We start from the raw sequence: 18,885 nt of genomic DNA on the forward strand, positions 1-18,885 counted from the left end.
CCCCCAACCAGAGACCAAAGTTGACTCAAAGTTGATCTCTGGTATGCCACATAATGAGGCAGGGGTCTTTATATACCACTACTTTTACCTCCAAAGTAAACAAAGAATTTACTTATTAAGAAACACATATGACAGTCAAAAACATATTATACTTACCCTAACGACATACTGATAAATTATCACAAGGCTGACAGCCATGGAAATGTTGGCAAGGAATGAAAGCACAAACAGATTCTTTAGCTCACGAATGAAGACCAAAAGAATTATGAATGGCAGAAAGCAAAGCATATATATCCTTAGGTCAATACTTCTTCTCTCGCAAGGGTTTGAAGAATTGGTACTGTTCAAAAGAAATACTTTACTCTCCAGGAATCCTTCATGAACCTATATAGCATTACCAGGAGAATAAGAAAGAGGGGGGGAAAATTCCATCAACTTATAAATAAAAAAAAAGAAAATTATTATCTATACACTCTATGTTAAATTCCTTTATGATTAATCAAATATTTACCTTTTTCAAGATATTCTAGCTTCTTAGAAATATATATTTATCAAGCTAAAGGATAATTAAAACAGGATAATCTTCTTTGCAAAATAACTTTTTATCATACTGTAAAAAGAAAGTTCACTAGAAAATTAAGAGGATGAATTTACTAATTTATTTTGAAGCTTTGTGCTCATGATCCCTGCAAAGGTTCAATTTGTTTTTGAGATAATCAAAAGTGGATGCATACTTGTTAAGAATGACCATACCCTACTCCGACTTATTTTCTAGAGGAGGAAGCAAGCTCTAAGTTCCTCCAGGAAATGTACAATTGTCAAAATAAAGTTTAGAAATCATAGTCTAAGGTGCCTCGTTAGTGCAGTAGGTAGCGCATCAGTCTCATAGAAATCACAGTCTAACTTTAAAACTGTTTTATAAAACAACTGTTTATAAATTATCATACTATCAATAAATACTTATTAAGAATCCACTAAATTCATTGATGGCCATGTGTTAGATGTAGGTAAATTTCTGCTAGAGCAATAAACTTCAATAAATCAGTTTTACCTTAAAATTTATTCAGCCACTTCTATAAACCAACATTCAGTGTTCAAGAGAGATACAATAACTTGTAGTTTCTATATATTAAAAATTGTCTCTTATCCAATTAATCATATGATCCAATTTACTAAACTAGAAATGAAATTATAGAGGATTTTAAAAACATTCTTAAAAACTCACAGCAGAGGCAGATAATATTGTAATTTAAATACTAGTGAAAATCTATCTGCCCCCAAACACTGTACCCCCTCCCCACTGAACACATGAACATGATCAAGTCTCCAGATACATCAATTCTTAAGAACCAGAGCCTATAGTAGTAACAGGAAGCAGTTTTTGAGGACGGAACTAACGTGGTACACAACATCTCATCTCATCCTCAAAACAACTCTCTGAGGTGGGTGTTAAGAAAACTGAGGTTTAAGGAGGGTTAAAAAAGCTTACGTCGTATCAAGTCAGTAAGTGGTAGTTCTAGGATTCCAGCCCAGGCGTGAGACTAGAATTCAGCTTGTGACAGCTGCATGCTTTAACCGGACCAAATACCCCCACTGCGGAGGGGGCCCTGCCCAAGGAGCCGCCCGGCCTCTACTCTGACATCTCTCTCTCTAAATATACTTAAGTATCAAGAGGCCTGCAAGTCAGAAGTTTAGACAAAATTATAGTATGATTAACAATTCAAGTGTTTCTTTTAATTTTATACTTACAACTTATGAAAACCAATGTTTAGTGTCACTACAAATGTATACATCATCTTAAACTGCAGGGAATATATTTACCAGTTTAAGCTAGATAGGCTCACACAGGACTAATAAACTCTCAGGTTACATCAGGAACCACTTAAGAAACGCATACCTCATGTTCATCTTGTAACTGGCCATCACAACTTTCTATTTTGTATTTTATAATTTGAAATAAAGATTGGTAATTCACGTTACTTGGTTTTAAGAATATATATTTTTTGTTGACTCAATTTTCCCAATTGCAAATTTATTTATAGCTAAATGCTTCTGTATCCAAGAAGTACTGCCCATAATCAGATTAGATAATGATCAAAATTAAGCTCTAACAAGGATACCTGGCAAGAGAAAATCAGTTACATAACCAATTTTAAAAAGGGTAGTTTGAATGGTGAGATGGTTGGGAATATGAAATTAATTCTATCACAAATATCTCATAATAATTTAGTATTCTTTGGCAGAAAGACGGTTATAAAAATTGTCAGGATTAAAAAATAAAATAAAGTGTAGATACATACCCAGAGCAAGATTCAGGTAAACATTTGAGTCCTTTGGTGCCCTCTAGAGACAGATATTGGCTATCTAATAGGACTTCCTATGATCTCACATGTTTACCAAAATGCAAAACACTGAAATAAATATTATAAAATAAAATTACTAAATTCAGTTGTTTCCATTTAAAGCTTAAATTTACTAACATCTACTACTTATGAGTTTTCAATGATTCAGTAATCTAATGGTTAGAATTCCAAAGGTAGATTATGTTCTTCAGCAAAGCGAAAATAAATGCAGAACTAAAGCCTTAATACCCTGTATTTCTAAACTACTTCACATTTTGCAAAGGCTTTCACAAACCTTTTGTCAGCTGAGCCTCATAAGTTTAGGAGGAACAATGGGAGATTTTGTTGCTATTCCCATTTTACAAGTAAGGAAACTGAGGCTTGACCATGGATAAGGGGATCTTGTCCCACGTGTGACTTAAAACTGAGAGAGTAGGGATTTGAATTTGGATCTTCTGTCTCTGAAGTCCATGGTCTTAGGTAACATTATATATTTTTTCTGTTAGTGTAATATCCCTTCCCCATTCTTCATGCCCATATATACTATTTTTATCCATCTGAAATTTTCTACAGTATCTTAGAGTAAGAACAGAAAGGAGCTACCCACAATGGGCTAGAATCCTGGAGGCACTACCCATCCTTCCCCCCCAACCCAATGCTCATAATGACTTAATGGGACTAAAAATAGCCCTGTGGCAGTTACAGAGCAGGAGGTTCCCTGTATGTATTCCCATCTCCCTGTATGGCAACTAAACCCCCACTTCTCTGATTTGATAAAACACTGCACCTTTGATTTTATGTGGATTAATGCAGTAATAAACTTAAAGAGTTTTTCACTGTAACGGTAGTAGTAGTAGGTAAGGTGGAACCACCAGCGTGTCTGCTGCTGGAGACTGCTGTCAGATGTGGGCGTGAGCTTCTCTGACGCCGCTGTCTCAGGGACCATCTGTCCGCTCTGTTGAGGCGAGGGGTTCACTATTGCTTTCAACCTCTCTCAAGTCTGAGCATCTTTCTCCATGTTGCTTTTTATGCCTCAAAAGGACTTTTGTCCTTCTATCTACAGCAGGCAATCTCCTTCCTCCTAGAAAGTCACTTTTTCTACCTGGTCTGCTTAGAATATGTGCAAATGATTTACATCCTTCCAGTCAACTTTGGAAGCAACTGATTCTATTCTGCAGGAAAACATCACCAACCCTAAGCTTACAGACATCTACTCTGTCATACTGCGCACACACACACACACAGCTAAAATCAGACATGATCCTGTCCAGTGACGGGTGGCAGCCGGGTCACAGACCTAGGTCTCAGCTTGAGTCACACGACTTAGGGCACACTGCCCATGCTCTGAGAGTCAATTTACACATTCAAAAAATGAGCATTGTACATTACAGAGTAGTTGTAAAGACTAAATGAAAAATGTCATACTTTGTTAACATACAATTATAAGGCCTTATTAGCATTATCCATAAATTCAAATCAAGCTTTTTGGAAGCTCTCTTGGGAAATATTAGAAAAGATACATTACTGCCAAGTTGCACAATCCTAAAAAGGGATCATTTCCCTTGTATTCCACATAAATGACTGGTAAAATGATGTATCTTATCAGTTCTTAACACTAGATAGCCTCTTGACTGAGTTAATAGTCCAAAGAATAAGCAACTTGTGGAATTAAACACTTGTAAATCAAAAGCACGTCACCTATAATGAGCAATGCTAATGAAAGCATCGACTCTCTTATTTATAAATAAAGGCTGACTCAATGAGCCTTTCCAATATTAAAAATCTAAGCTAGAGGTTTCAGCAAATTATGTCCCATACACCAAATCCAGTCTGCCACCTAATTTTGCAAATATGATTTTATTGGAATATTACAGTTTATATTTGGTTATATATTATTGTCTATGGTTAAGTTGAGAAGACCGTATGGCCTGCGAAACTGAAAATATTTATTATCTGGCCCTTTCCAGAAAGTTTGCCATCCCTGCTCTAAATACAAAATGAAGCATACTTTATACTTGAAAAAGTAAGCCAAATATATACTTATATAGCTACATACAGACTCTTTAGAAAACATATTTACATCATCATTTTGCATTAAAATACCTGCAAGTTCTACATATTACTATGTAAGATGTCTACTACTGCACAATGCACATGTGGACAGTTAATGAACGTTATTGATGAAAATAATGATTAAAGAAGAACAGGGCATAATGTACTAGTTACAAGCTAGAGCGCGTAAGGAAATGTGTTTCGGCGTTGTTTGGATAGGGGAGCTTTTTTTATTTCAGTGCTTTGCATGTTTGTTCAAATTGACAGTCAGTCTCTACCAAGACTGCAAACCACTTTCTTGTAAAGCAAACCCTTCAAGTATGGAGAGAATTACAGAACACTGCACATTTTTGGATGTAGTATCTTTTCAGACAATAGCAATAACTACTGGATTTTAGTAATACCCACTTTTTACTTTACTTTTTAGGTTGCTGGCTAAAGCCTTATATATTTATTTATGAAAAAGCAATATAAAAATATGCTCCCCAAACATCTGTGTTTCTGCTAAATTTCAAGTATCTAAGAGTCAGTTAAATTATGTCCAGTTCAGATCTGACAGAACAAACATTATTGATACATAATGGCAAGAAAAGTAAAATTAGCAACAGTAGCAGAAAATCCAGCTTACAAAAAAGAAGACTAAAGGAAAATTTATAAAGGAACATGCTTTATGAAAGGAACACATTTCCGTGTTCAACCAGGGCTAACTCAGAGGAGATATGATGCCATAACTATAGAAGTGGAAGAAACTGATCTCAGTAACTGGAGGAAAATACTTACTTGTTTTACATTTTCAGCTAAGAAGACAATATAAACACTACAGAATCCCAGCTGTGTTATCACCAGAAAAAAGTCAACCACACTCCTGAAAAGAAATACCCACAAATAAGATCGCTAAGAGCTGCTGATACAACAATATATTTTTCTCTTTTTAAACTATTTTAAAACACTTTGTTATAGCTTACATTCTTTTCACTTCCTTCAAATAAGAAATAAACAAAATATGTATTTTCTACAAATAGCACACATTTGTGATCAGTAGGTCACTAGAATTATTATTGAGCAAAAAGATGTTCCATTAAGTTAAAAGGTGAAAATTTCCCTATCATTTATTTCTGAAATTCAACAGTCTGAGAATCTGCTTATAAAACGGTATGAAGAAAACATTTCATCTTTTAGATTAGGCCCATCTCTCCTACTTCTCGAGAACTTTTCCTGATTAACCCAGGATATTTTCCAGCCCTCCTGGCTTCAAGTCATTTGCAAGTATGATGAGTGAGCATGCTCTCCATTATCCAAATCACTAATAAGAACATGGAATGGGAGAGGACTGGGGGCATGGCCCTAGATCATAAGACCAAAGACCCTTCCAGTAGCTTAGCTCTGTTCTTATTGTTTAATGAGATACTTAAGAAAATTCTAGCTACATGAAATAGTGCACAGTAGTGGAAAGGGGATGTCACCAGTCAAATTAGCATAGTTTGGGTATGGTAGTTAATTGAGTTCTAAATCTGCATACATGGTATTAATATGCAGCCCTTATTTCTCTATTTTGTTTGGAGAACGATGAGTGGTTACAACAGCATGCACCTACTAATTCATTATAGTTTTTACCTGACCACGGATGTCAAGTTGTCAAACAACCTGGTCTACAGATCTACACACCTTCCTTCTCTCATCTGAAGCCGAAGGGCCCTTGCCTATCTTCACTCTTGTTGTAACTACAGCTCTCACAGTTCTTCAGGGGTCTCCCTTGTAAATAATCTTGGTACCCTATAACGAATTCAAGTCTCTTTTCTCTGATGAGCTCCATATAAGTATTCCCTTAAGATCGTTTCATCCACCTTGGATTTTAGTATCCTACTAACAATCATTCCAGCCACATCTACTTGGAAAGTCATTCTTCTTGATAGAAAAAATGGACAAAGCTGCGTCTACTCTGGGGCAGAAGAAGGAAAAAGATAGGGTTCTGGGGCAAATCCTAGAGCATTAGGCCGTTTTCTTCTTCTTCTACTTGGCATATCAAGAACTCTGAGCAGCTCATAAACAAATCTAACTTCCTACAAATCCCCAGAAAAGCCATATTGAACCATAAACTCTCCTAGCACTGGTTTTTTTTTTTTTTTTTTTTCCCTGCTCTTCATTTCCCTTACACATATCACTGGTACTGTAGTGAGCATTTTGTTGATTACCCATGCTTATTTTTCCAATCCTGTATTCATCTGGCTTTGATCAGTCATGTATACCAATGATAAAGTTACATTTAAACAATAAGACAGTAAAATTAAGACTATGCTAAAATACACGCTTCATATATAAGCATGTAGCTAAATACCACAATTTTATCTAAAATAATGAGACTGCAACATTTTTCTTGCTTTTGTTCCTTTCCTTAAAAACATATTAGCACGATTATGTCATAGGTTAGCCAAATGCTTTATAAATGTCATTTTACTTATACTACTATAGTAATCCTGTGAAGTAAGTATCACCATAAACTCATCTGATGGTGAGAAAATTAAAACAAAATGACAAATCATTTGATTCAGGTCATAAAACTGAAAAATGGTAGAGTTGAGATTTGAACCCAAGTCTGTGTAACTCTAAAGATTATGTTTATTCCCCCAGCTTTATCATACTTCTATTCATATATCTTGCCAAGTGAAAATACTTAAAAAATAATGTGATTTCTGTAAGCAGATATTAACAACATAGCAAGTGCTTACCGTCCCCATGCTGCTTGCTTCTGAAGACAGCTCCAAGGACTTACTTCCATAGCAAAACTCACAGTGTCACTATAACCTAATGTTGACTTTTTGAACCTGTAATTTAAGGACATATGTGCATATGAAAAAGGAAAATTTGAAATTGGCCTATAAATCCAACCCTTGAAAAGAACATCAAATAAATAGGAATTAATAAATGCAAGGCCATGCACTGACAGAGTTTTCGAAATTTCAAGAACTGCATACTCAAAGATATGTATCATGAAATTTTAAATCTGTTATTTTTATCAATATATTGGTTTTTATCTACTGTTAGAGTTTACATATTTGCAGAAGTCATATAATATAATATTTGTGCTTCACTGATTTAAATATGTAAGTATTTCAATTACAAAAAGCATCAACTTCATTATTCACTGCCTGATTATTTATCCTTAGAATGGCATTATTTTATACATCAGCACAGGGCTTTACAATTTATTTACATATAAACTATCTTACCTAATACTCAGCCCATGAGATAGGCATTATTTCCCCTTGTTCTCTTCCCCACTTTTTTTTCAGGTATCATTGTTATTTAAAGATCATAAATGACTTGCCCAAAGTTTTAAGAACATTTAACAACAATAACAAAAAGAGTTAAGATTAGAATATTAGTTTACTAGAATAGGCAATATTTAGTTTTGAAACAGTCCATTGTGCAAGTAGAAACATTTCATGATACAAAAACAAAGAAAAAAGAATATAATTTTACTGACTATTTGCCAACCCACAGATCAGCAAAGAACACCAAAGGCACCATACCCTAAAATGAATTCCTACCAAATGGAAGACCATCACTCTATAAAGTAGTGCTGGGGCCTCCATGTCGACCATCCCATTTCACTAAACAGGGCTGTATTCTAAAAGAAGTGAATATATTCTGACCAGATTTCAATCACAGGAAATACTACCTTTTTCCATATTCATTATTTTAGACTTGACTACATAACAGATTAGAGGAAATATGATTGTTAGTTGCAAAGCAGAGTTAAGCCTCGCTGATGCTTTAAATAAATACATTGCTTTAAAGGAAACAGAACACACTTAACAAATCCTTATTTACCTCTGACACAGAAAGTGACTGCAGCGTACCAAAATGTGCATGCAGTGAACTGAAATAATTCCTATAAATACAAGGCTGATTGGTCCAAGCTGTGGGGGGAAAAAATGTATAGGATTAAATATTTAAGTTTAACAAAAATTAAGCTGTCTTACTATGAATGAGACAACGGACTACTCATTTGTGTGATTCAATTTTGCTGGACAAAATGATTAGTCATTTGCATACAGGAAAATTCATAAACTTGATACTGAACGAATTTCAGCAATACTTAAGACAAGTGTGTATGACTCCATCTCCACGGCTTGCTAAGCCGACCCTATGAGCACAGACTAACTACAGCCGTGCAGTAAGGCAGGATAGACCTCACCTCCAGTAACATCAGATGGTAAGCTTATGACCATCAGTGTCCCATCGTGATAATTAAATGTGACTATGAATCATTATCTGAATGAGGAAAAACTGCTGTACCCATCTGGGACTGTGCTTTTTCAGCACTTGCTATGTGTGAAGAAGATTATTTAAAAATTGTCAAGTATTTGTTTACTAATATTAAGTAATGCCTGGATTATTGCAACCCAGACAAAATACCATCAAAATTTATTTTTGTAATCAGAAATAGTTTAAGTTTCTCTAAATTAGGATGGGCAAGTCAAATGCAGAGAGAGAGGATAGTTAAAACTGTTCTTAGCAAACTGGTAAGGTTTTAGACCTCTAATAAAAGGTTAAGTAGGGACACCTGGGTGGCTCAGTCAGTTAAGCCTCTGCCTTCCACTTAGGGTCCTGGGATCGAGCCCCACGTCGAGCTCCCTGCTCAGCAGAGTCTGCTTCTCCCTCTCTTCTGCCTCTCCCTCCACTCATGCTCTCTCTCTCGCTCTCTCTCAAATAAATAAAATCTTTAAAAAAAATAAAAAAGACTAAATATAATTTCATTAGTTCATAATGCAATTCCCCCTAAAATTCTCTGCAATGACAGTAACTGGTTCTAACAACACTTTGCACATTTGTTTTCAAACAGTATTGTCATCCCTTTTCTTTACCAATATTCTTTAAATCTGAAAACCGCGTATTTTATTCTGAATCCAAAAAACCATAAAATTTCACCAACTCAAATAATCTACTCTATAAATATATTTGTTGATATGAGTACATGGCTTACATCCTCAGAAATCCAAAAAAATAATAAGATATAACCCATACTCGGAAAATCAAATACTATTTTAGGCTCTTTCTGCCAAACACTATGAAGTATTTGAAAGTTAAGTGATTAAACAAAAAGTTAAGCAGTTAAACAGAAATGAAAAGAATAATTAATTCTCATTTTTGCTGAATGTTACTGTCACTGTTTACACAATCTTATCAGTACAATCTCATTGTTACCTGGTCAGGTCATATGTGACTAGGCCAGAGGTTAGCTTGTCATTTTTGCTGTAATTAAGAGAGATAACTGTAAGTTAGATAGAGTTCACAAAGATAAGTCTTACCACTATGCCTGCATTTTTTATTGCCAGTGGAAGCCCTAAAAGGCCCGTTCCAATATTTCCTTTAAGCAGATGCATAAGAGTTTGCACAAATCTGAAAAGTAAACATTGTAATATTTTAGGAAAAAAGCTAATAAAATCACATGATCACAGTTTTAGCATTAGAAGGGAACTGAAAATCAATCTCGGCAAGAAATCAAATAACATTTCCACTCGACCAGAAGTTGAACAGGCCAGAGGTCATATGGGTTCATGTGCTACCTCTGCCATTCGTAAAAGGAGACACAAGAGGGTTATTATGGAGAGTAAATGAGATATTTAAGTGATACTATTTTTGTACATACTAAAGAAATACAGAAAAGGTAATTTTCTCATAAGATGCCTGGCTGCTATGACATTCGGAATAATGCTGAAGACTATATATGGCTAGGCTATTAAGACAGAGCAATTTATTGACACTGTCTATGAGACACGGTACTAAACACATCTGATCTATGATTATCAACCTAACAGCAAGTTAACTAAAAGAAAAAGCACACAAGTCTTAAAACTATGTGTATCATCAGGTAACATAAATACTGATTAACATTTAGACATCATGTACTCCCTAAGGAATTCCACCTAAGTTTCCAAGAGGCATCTGAAGGAAGTCTCTTAACCAAGTAAAAATAAGTTCAACTAGGAAGAAGAGTGCAAATCTTAAACTCATGAAATAAACATGCTTGCCTAAATTTTTTTCAGTTTATACTATTCTGATCAACTAAAATGTAACTTTGCTTAACTGTCAGAGTAAGAACTTACTCAAATCTATTAATGCTGACAAAATGACAAAAGCAGTTCTACAAGGTTCCACTGCCTTCCCACCACCATGACTTTGTTTTATACCATTCACTCGGCATGAAGAAGTGTTTACTACCTCTCACCGTCTAACTCCTAACCATTTCGAAGCCACAGCTCATAAAATTTCTATTCCTTTCAATCAGATCTCCCTTCTTGCAAGATCCAAAGCATGGGACCATCACTGCAGCAATTTCCATGTGCTGCTCTGTATTTTAGATGCATTTCTTCGTTCCCAAATGGACTACAAATACATTGAGGGTAGGAACAATATCTTACTCATCTGTGTGTCTTCTGTAGTACCTGTGCTTTACCTACAGAAGATTAAAAAGTATGTACTAAATGGAAAGGAGACATTTAAACCCGTAACACTTACGAAATACCCTCCTGGTCATCAAGCTGGTAGTGCTTCTGAACGGGAAGGAGCTCTTGCTCCTGCTCTTCATCTGATGTCCCATCAAAATTCTGCTCATTTATTAAGGGCCTCATTACATCCATATCTTCAAAAAGAAAAACAAAGTACTTCACTATGATTTTTAACACTGAGTTAAAGCTGGTATAAATGCATTTTTTTAAAAGAAGGGCCTACCACAGGTACTTAAGTTAATTCATTTAATTTTTCCAGTCTAAGTAAATTACCATTAATGCTTTGAGTTTTAGTGTATTTAAAAAACAACGAGACTCATCTGCTGATTATTTTGTTTGGACAAAGCAGAGCAAAGCTTAAGTATTCAATGCAAATCTTTTTCTGCTTTGTCAACATGAGGTTTTTAGCAAATGATCACAGAGTTACGAGATTAAAAAATGTGAATAATCTGGGCACCCGGGTGGCTCAGCCGGTTAAGCGTCTGTCTTTGGTGGGTGTCATGATCCCAGGGTCCTGAGATCGAGCCCCTCATCAGCCTCCTTGCTCAGCGAGGAGCCTGCTTCTCCCTCTCCCTCTGCCAGTCACTCTCCTTGCTTGTGCACTCTCTCTCTCTTCCAAATAAATCAATATAATCTTTTTAAAAAATTTGAATAATCAAATGAATTTTTACCTCTTTTAGTTTTGATCATACTGTATACATAAATAGTAATCATGTCTTTAAATACTTTAAGAAAATTACAGTGAGGATGAGGGGAGGGGCAGAGAGGGAGGGTAAGAGAGAATCTTAAGCAGGCTCCACAGGAACCCAACATGGGACTTGAGCTCACAACCCTGAGATCATGACGTGAGCTGAAATCAAGAGTCAGATGCTTAACCAACCGAGCCATCCAGGTACCCCCACGCCCCCGCCAAAATGTATTCTCATTTTTAGCAAGATTGATGATGACATTAGTCATCACTGTCTGCCTTGTTCTAGTAAAATTCACTAAACTCAAATTTATTGAGATGACTGATATGCAATAGCAAGGTTTGAAGTATAGGATATTTTAAAGAAGTGGAAGACTGTTGCATTCAAATACAATAAACCTGTGAACCAGACAATTGGGGTAACTATGACTGACTGGCACATAAATTTTTAAAACTTTTTATTTTGCAGTAATTTAAAATTTACATTAAATTTGCAAGAGTACCAAAAAACTCCTATAAACCCTTTACAGACTTACCGATTTTTAACATTCTGCCATGTTTGCCTTTTCTCTCTCAACTGTGTATCACTTTTTCTAAACTATCTGAGTAGGTTTCACATATAACACCACTTTACCCCACAGTCAGCACGTTCTAAGAACAAGAAGTTCTTGAATGTTCACATCACAGCCAACACTCAGTTTGATGTTGATGCAGTATGTTCACCTACATTCCGTATTCTAACTTCATCAATTGTACCAACAAAGTTCTCTCAGTAATTGTTTTCACCGCAGGATCATGTATTGGATTTAGCTGACTTATTCTACTGGTGACTTTTGCCGTTATGTCTTTTATGATGTCCTTAACCATCCTTTCTTTCCTTCCTTAATCTTTTACTATCCTTGTTTGTCAGGTTTGTCAGACAGCCTCTGGGGGCACCGGGTGGCTCAGCTGGTTAAGTGTCCAACTCTTCAGGTCTTGATCTCAGGGTCACAAGATCAAGCCCCACGCTGGGCTCCATACTCAGCAGGGAGTCTGTTTTGAGATTGAGATTCCCTCCCTTTCCCTCGGCCCCTTTCCCCACCCCCCACCCCAGAAAACAAAATAAATAAATCTTTCTAAAAAATGGTATCCTCTGAATTCTACCTATTACCTATAAAATAATTTATGGTTTTATTCTACTTTTGTCATTTATTTATTTCCCAGAAAACCACACTGCTCTCCCCAGCCCCAGATATGCCCTTCTTCTATTCTCTCACTTCTGTGAGAGAATAACAACTTTTGTTGTTGTGTTCTTTCTATTTTGGCGACATACATGATGCTTTACGCACTGCTACTCCAATCATGTCCCCACCCATGTCTTAGATTTACATCTACCATCAGTATATTAAATGCTTGTTATCAGTCCTCTGTGGAAGTGTTCTCCGTCATTCCTTGGCTGGAAGAAGCTCATTCTCTTGTGGACTGTGCCTCACGATGACCGGGAGGATTCGATGAAACACAAACTGATGTAGCTCACCCCGAAGCCTCTGATTCAGCAGGCCTGGGGCGGGCCTGAGAAGATGCATTTCTAAGTTCCCGGGTGATTCTGATGTTGCTGGTCTGGGAACCACACTTTGAGAACCACTGCTCTAGTAGATCCTTGAGGATGGGCTTGCGGGCACAGCATTCCCTAAGTTCTCAAACGCTTTACACTGTTTTTCTATAGCCTTGCTATGAAGGACAGCTAGATATAACACCTTTGACTCACACTCTCTATCCTTGAGTTTCTTGAAAATGCTGTTCCACTCTTGCCTTGCTATATAAGCTACTCCTGAGAAGTCTAATGCCAAACCAATTTTTTTAGCCATTACATACTGTGTTCTTTGCTTGAGATCCTGAGGATAATTTCTCTTTGACTTTAAGATCTAATGGTTTCACCATGATAAATCCTGGGCTTAAGCATTCTGAGTCAATTTTCCCAGGGATCAGAGGGCCTTTTTAATATGCAGATTTAGGTTTTCTCTTATTTCTAGAAATTTTTCTTGGATTATGGCTTTGACTATTTGTTTAGTTCAAATATTTTGTTTTTCTTCTTTAGAGCTTCCAATCGTATGTCAGATCTCCTCTGCCCACGTTCCATTTCAACCACTTTCTCTCTGACCCCTTTAAAGTCTTCCTTTACCTCATTTAAATTCTCCTTTGAAATTAAATGAATCTTATTAAATTTTCATTTCAATACATTTTCCCTTGGACACCTTGTACTTTATTATTTATTTATGATTTTGCCTACCGCTAGGCAGTTCATGGACAGGGATCCTAATTTGAGAGTAGTGCCTTCTGTCGGCATAGGAATGACGTTGACTTACTGGGGTTACAGGGAGTAACTGGTATATCTCTGGTTCTCTTCATTTCTGCAGGATATTCAATTCCCTACCCACCCTCCACCCCCTGACCCTTACTTCCTTCTCTCTTTTCACCTCTAAGTATTAGAGAGACATCTCAACTGCTCCTTTTATCTCCTCCTCCAGAAGCAATGTTTTGCCGAGGCTGCTGTGTGACTACACGTCCTAATGCCCTCTCCTCTCTTCCAGAGATTCTAAATAACTCTCTTTAGAGAGTCCTTGCAGCAGCAGCAGCAGGAACTCTGAAATTTGCTATTTTTTTTTTCTACTTATAATGTGACGTTTGTGGTACCTTGGTCTCCTACTAATGCTAAAAGAACAACTTCATGAATGGTTTACTTGTGCTTCTTTTAGAATTAACAGGTTCTGGGGGAAGGACACGTGAAGAAATTAGGATTTAGGTAGCCTCCATTCTCCCAATACTAACTGGAATGGATGAAAGCGTTTTTTCGTAAAAGTCATGTTATTCTTTGAGATACTGGAAGATGCTTTAGCTTTGTATTATATATTTTTGTAATGCATTTTGAAATCAGGAAGTATGATCAGCTTTGCTCTTCACTGTCAAGATTGTCTGGGGTATTTGGGGTCTTTTGTAATCAAAACAGTATCACACTGGCATAAAGATAGACATACAGACCAATGAAGCAGCACAGAGAGCCCAGAAATCAATCTATGCATATATGGTCAACTGATCTTTGACAAGGGTGCCAGGAATACGCAACTGGAAAAAGTCTCTTTAACAAATGGTCCTAGGAAAACTGAATATCCACATGCCCAAGAATGAAAGTGGGTATTTATCTCATACCATACACAAAAATCAATTCAAAATGTATTAAAGACTTGGATACTTGAGAAAGCTTCAAATATTAGTTTTGGCAACGATTTCATGGATATGACACCAAAAGCACAGGCAACAAAAGCAAAAATAGGCAAGTGGGATTACATTAAACTAAAAAGCTTCTGCACACCAAAAGAAAACAATCAACATAGTGAAAAGCCAACTTACGGAATGGGAAAGAATATTTGCATATATATTTGATAAAGGGTTTATTTCTAAAATATATATGAAACTCCTACAACCCAAGAGCAAAAAAAAAAAAAAAAAAAAACAAAACAAAAAAAAACCCTAGTGAACCAATTAATAAATTATCTAAAGATCTGAACTGATATTTCTCCAAAGAAGACATACAAATGCTCAACAGGTTTATGAAAAGATGTTCAATGTCACTAATCATCAAGGAAATGCAAATTAAAACCACAATAAAATACCACTTCATACTTAGGGTGGTCATTGTAAAAAAACAGAGGCAACAAGTACTGGTAAGCAAGTGGCAAAACAGGAACCCTTGCACACAGGTAGTGGGAATGCAAAATACTGTGGCTGTGAAGGAAAACAGTACAGAGATTCCTCAAAAATCTAAAAACAGAAGAACCATATGACCCGCAGTCCCACTTCTGAATATTCATCCAAAACTGCTGAAATCAAGGACTTGAAGAGAGGCTAGTACTTCCATGCTTAGTTTAGTGCTAGTCACAAGGACCAGCACGTAGAAACAATGGGCACTGAGAGATAAATGGATAAAGGAAGTAGATGTCTACTTACAATGGAATATTATATAGTCTTCAAAAAGAAATTCTGCAATATGCAACAACATGGATGAACCTTAAAGACATTAGGCTAAATGAAACAGGCTAGTCACAGTGTTAAAATACCATGATTCCACCTATATGAGGATCTAAAATAGTCAAACTCATAGAAGCAAAGACTAGTGTGGTGGTTGCCAGTGGGGAGGGGAGAACAGGGAGCTGCTAATCAACATGTGTAAAATTTCAGGCATGCAAGGTAAGTTCTAGAGATCGGACAGACAACATTGTGCCTATGGATGACAATACCGTATTGTACACTTAATATCTGTTAAGACGCCTAGATCTCATGTTAAGTGTTCATACTACAATTTAAAAAATAAACCACTGGGGAAAAAAATGCTTGAAAATAGTCTATTCTGAAGTCATTTAAATATTCCTCCTCTAGGGCCACCCAGATGGCTCAGTTGGTTAAGCATCTGACTCTTAATTTCAGCTCAGGTCATGACCTCAAGGTCCTGGGATGGAGCCCCACATCCGGTCTGTGCTCAGAAGCAACTGTACTTGAGATTCTCTCTCTTCCTTTTCCTCTGCCCCTCTTCCAACCACTCTCATACTCTCTCTAAAATAAACAAAGAAACCTCTTAAAAATATATATTCTTCTTCTAATAATGTTACTAATATGTGTGAAGTAAAATCCAATGAATTATCAAAAACTCCAAACGCCCAGAGTCTAAATTAATGAGGATTTTCTAGAATTCAAATTCCACAACTTCATCTTTGGGTAGTTTTTCTAACCCTCTGATCTGCCAGACATTCTCCACAGACTATTCTGTGGGATTTCAAAGTGGCTCAGTCTAAACCTGCACACAGTGAAAATTAAGTGTTTCTCAGTATTAGGGAGCTAATACTGGGATATCTACTATGTCACATTTATTCCGGTGTTTTTTAGTATTACAAATTATGGTCATCTTTGGTTTGAACAGAGTCTACATCATTTTCTGTTATGCTCTATACAAAGAAAATTGATACTTTATCTTGTAAAACCACTAGGGCTGCCCTAACAAGGTACTTCAAAGTGGGTAGCTTAAAGAACTGAAATTTATTATCTAATAGCTTTGGAGGCTAGAGTCCAAAATGAAGATGTTGGTATGGTTGGTTCCTTCTGAGGGCTGGAAGAGAAGGATCGGTTCCAGGCTTTTCTCCTTGGTTAGAGATGGCAGTCTTCAAGTTCATAGGGCATTCTCCGAGCACGTGTGTCTGTGTCTTAACTTCCCCTTATTATAAAGACACAAGTCATACTGGATTAGTGTCCCACCCCACTCCAGTGTGGCCTTATCTTAACTATTTACATCTACAATGATCCTACTGTCAAATAAGGTCACTTAGGGACCGAAGAGTAGGACTTCAATACGAATTTAATTGATAACAATCATTATTTGTTACATCATCTTTAAATAGAATCGTGTTAATATCTTCATTCCAAATTTCATTTCATTGCCCTTGCTGACTCTTGAGTTCATTTGCATTTTTATTCATTCAGCTATTCAAATTGTCAGTTATTTAAACTCTCTAATTTCTTAAAAAAAAAAAAAATAAAATAAACTCTCTAATTTCTTTCTGCCAGGGGATGTACAGTATGTTTTGTGTATACTAAGCACACTATTTAAGTTCTCCATAAAGACAGTTATCACTACCAATATCTCAAAAACTGAACAATCTGTTATTTGAAGCAGACCTCCCAAGAGATCACAGCTGCAATGGCAGGTCGGGAAAAAAGTTTTCTCGCAACTTAAAAAAATATATGAACTCTGAAGGATACGTTTACTTTTAATGTCATCACCAGATAATTTATTTTTCATATCTTTTAGTTAAACCTGAATTTCTAGAAATGTTGAAGTAATCTATAGTACTAGTTCTACTAGTTCCATAATTCACAGAATCAAGTTTTTAAAATGGGATTATGAGGTGCCCTCAAATTCCCAACTAAAAGTTAGCTGGGCTCTCAGTCACTCTTAACAAATTTACAATGAGTAGCAACTGTCTTATTTAATTTTAACAGTGTAAATGCCTTACGGTTTAAACTTTTCCTCACTTCTTAAATTCATTATTTCCTAACTTTATGTGGTCTAGGAAACATTAAATATGACTTACGTGAAAAGTAACTTTTATTTCTTTGGTCTAAATCCATTTGTCTCACCCTTCACTTTTAAAGCCTTAATAAAAATTTAGTAATTCCAGGAAGCTTCCTGAACTACAACAATGAGATTAAAGAGTCAATTTTTTAAAAGTTGAAACTATTTGAAATAAAAATAATTCTTAACAATGTTAGGAATTTAAGAAGTACACATTTATAAACTGTTTTGAATAGACCATTAAAGCATTGTGAAACATTATTAGTTATTTAATAATGTTTATAATTAAACATTTAAAATAATTAAAAACTACATTAAAAAAACTCTCTAAGACTTTCTCTGCATTTTCGCCTGTATTATTTAGTTGACATTACATACTAAGAAATACACATCTGTTAAACGAAGTAAACTAAGAGTAGGTGAAGAAATCGGGTTTTAGGCCTGATTACATTAGCTTGAATGATATAAAATAGTTACTGACTCTAAAGAATACATTCAAAGACACCTAACTACAAGTATTTGAGAAAGTGATATACTTACATACCCAAGAAGTTGCATCTTTAAATGACAAGAGCCCACTGAGGCCTGGATTTCTGAGGATGAGATTTATTAATAAACAGAGTCTCAACCAGTCACTTGTGACTTTCAGAAGCTCCAGGTAATACTTCAATAAAAAATAAGAAATTGTATTTTTGTTCCAAAGTTTAGCATACAGTATAGGAAAATGCAGTAATACTGTCTTCTTACATTTAACTCTTGAATTCTTTGGGAGAGGTTTTAACACTGGCATAAGCCATGAGAATGAGTGGGACATTCCAGATTGGAGAATATGCACCTGCTTGGTTATCTTTGGAGTTACTGAATGCATATGTAGATGGCAGAAGATCAGCTGGAAAGCTTGAAAAGATTTTCTGAACCGTGCTAGGGACTCTGGACTTGATCTTAGAGGCTGTGAAAAGCCAGAGAAAGAATTCAACGTGAACGGGTCAGATGTGCATTCGGGTAGCATCACCTTGGCAGCAGTGTCAGGATCAACTGGAAAAATGGCAGGACTGGTCTCAGCGAGGCCAATCAGCACACAATGCAGGCAAGAGACGGGTGAGGGCTTGAATTAAGCTAGCTTGGTTGAAGAGAAGAGAATGGTTATTTAGAGGAGAGACACAACAAGACTAGCTGACCAACTAGACATGG

At 36.1% G+C, this 18,885-nt stretch overlaps 1 protein-coding gene across 1 annotated transcript in view; it reads right to left on the reverse strand.

Moving 5' to 3' along the window:
* SLC36A4 (solute carrier family 36 member 4) overlaps window positions 1–18,885 on the reverse strand; it is a 53,516-nt gene that overhangs the window by 25,912 nt on the left and 8,719 nt on the right. Inside the window, exons 2-7 of the mRNA XM_080817451.1 lie at window positions 10,917–11,040; window positions 9,707–9,797; window positions 8,226–8,314; window positions 7,121–7,216; window positions 5,175–5,259; window positions 157–384 (exon numbers count right to left, since the gene is read on the reverse strand). Coding sequence (XP_080673577.1) covers window positions 157–384; window positions 5,175–5,259; window positions 7,121–7,216; window positions 8,226–8,314; window positions 9,707–9,797; window positions 10,917–11,040 — 713 coding nt within the window. The remainder of the gene's footprint in view (window positions 1–156; window positions 385–5,174; window positions 5,260–7,120; window positions 7,217–8,225; window positions 8,315–9,706; window positions 9,798–10,916; window positions 11,041–18,885) is intronic.

The sequence above is a fragment of the Martes martes genome, assembly GCF_963455335.1.
Source record: "Martes martes genome assembly, chromosome: 10".
In the NCBI taxonomy this organism is placed as follows: Eukaryota; Metazoa; Chordata; class Mammalia; order Carnivora; family Mustelidae; genus Martes; species Martes martes.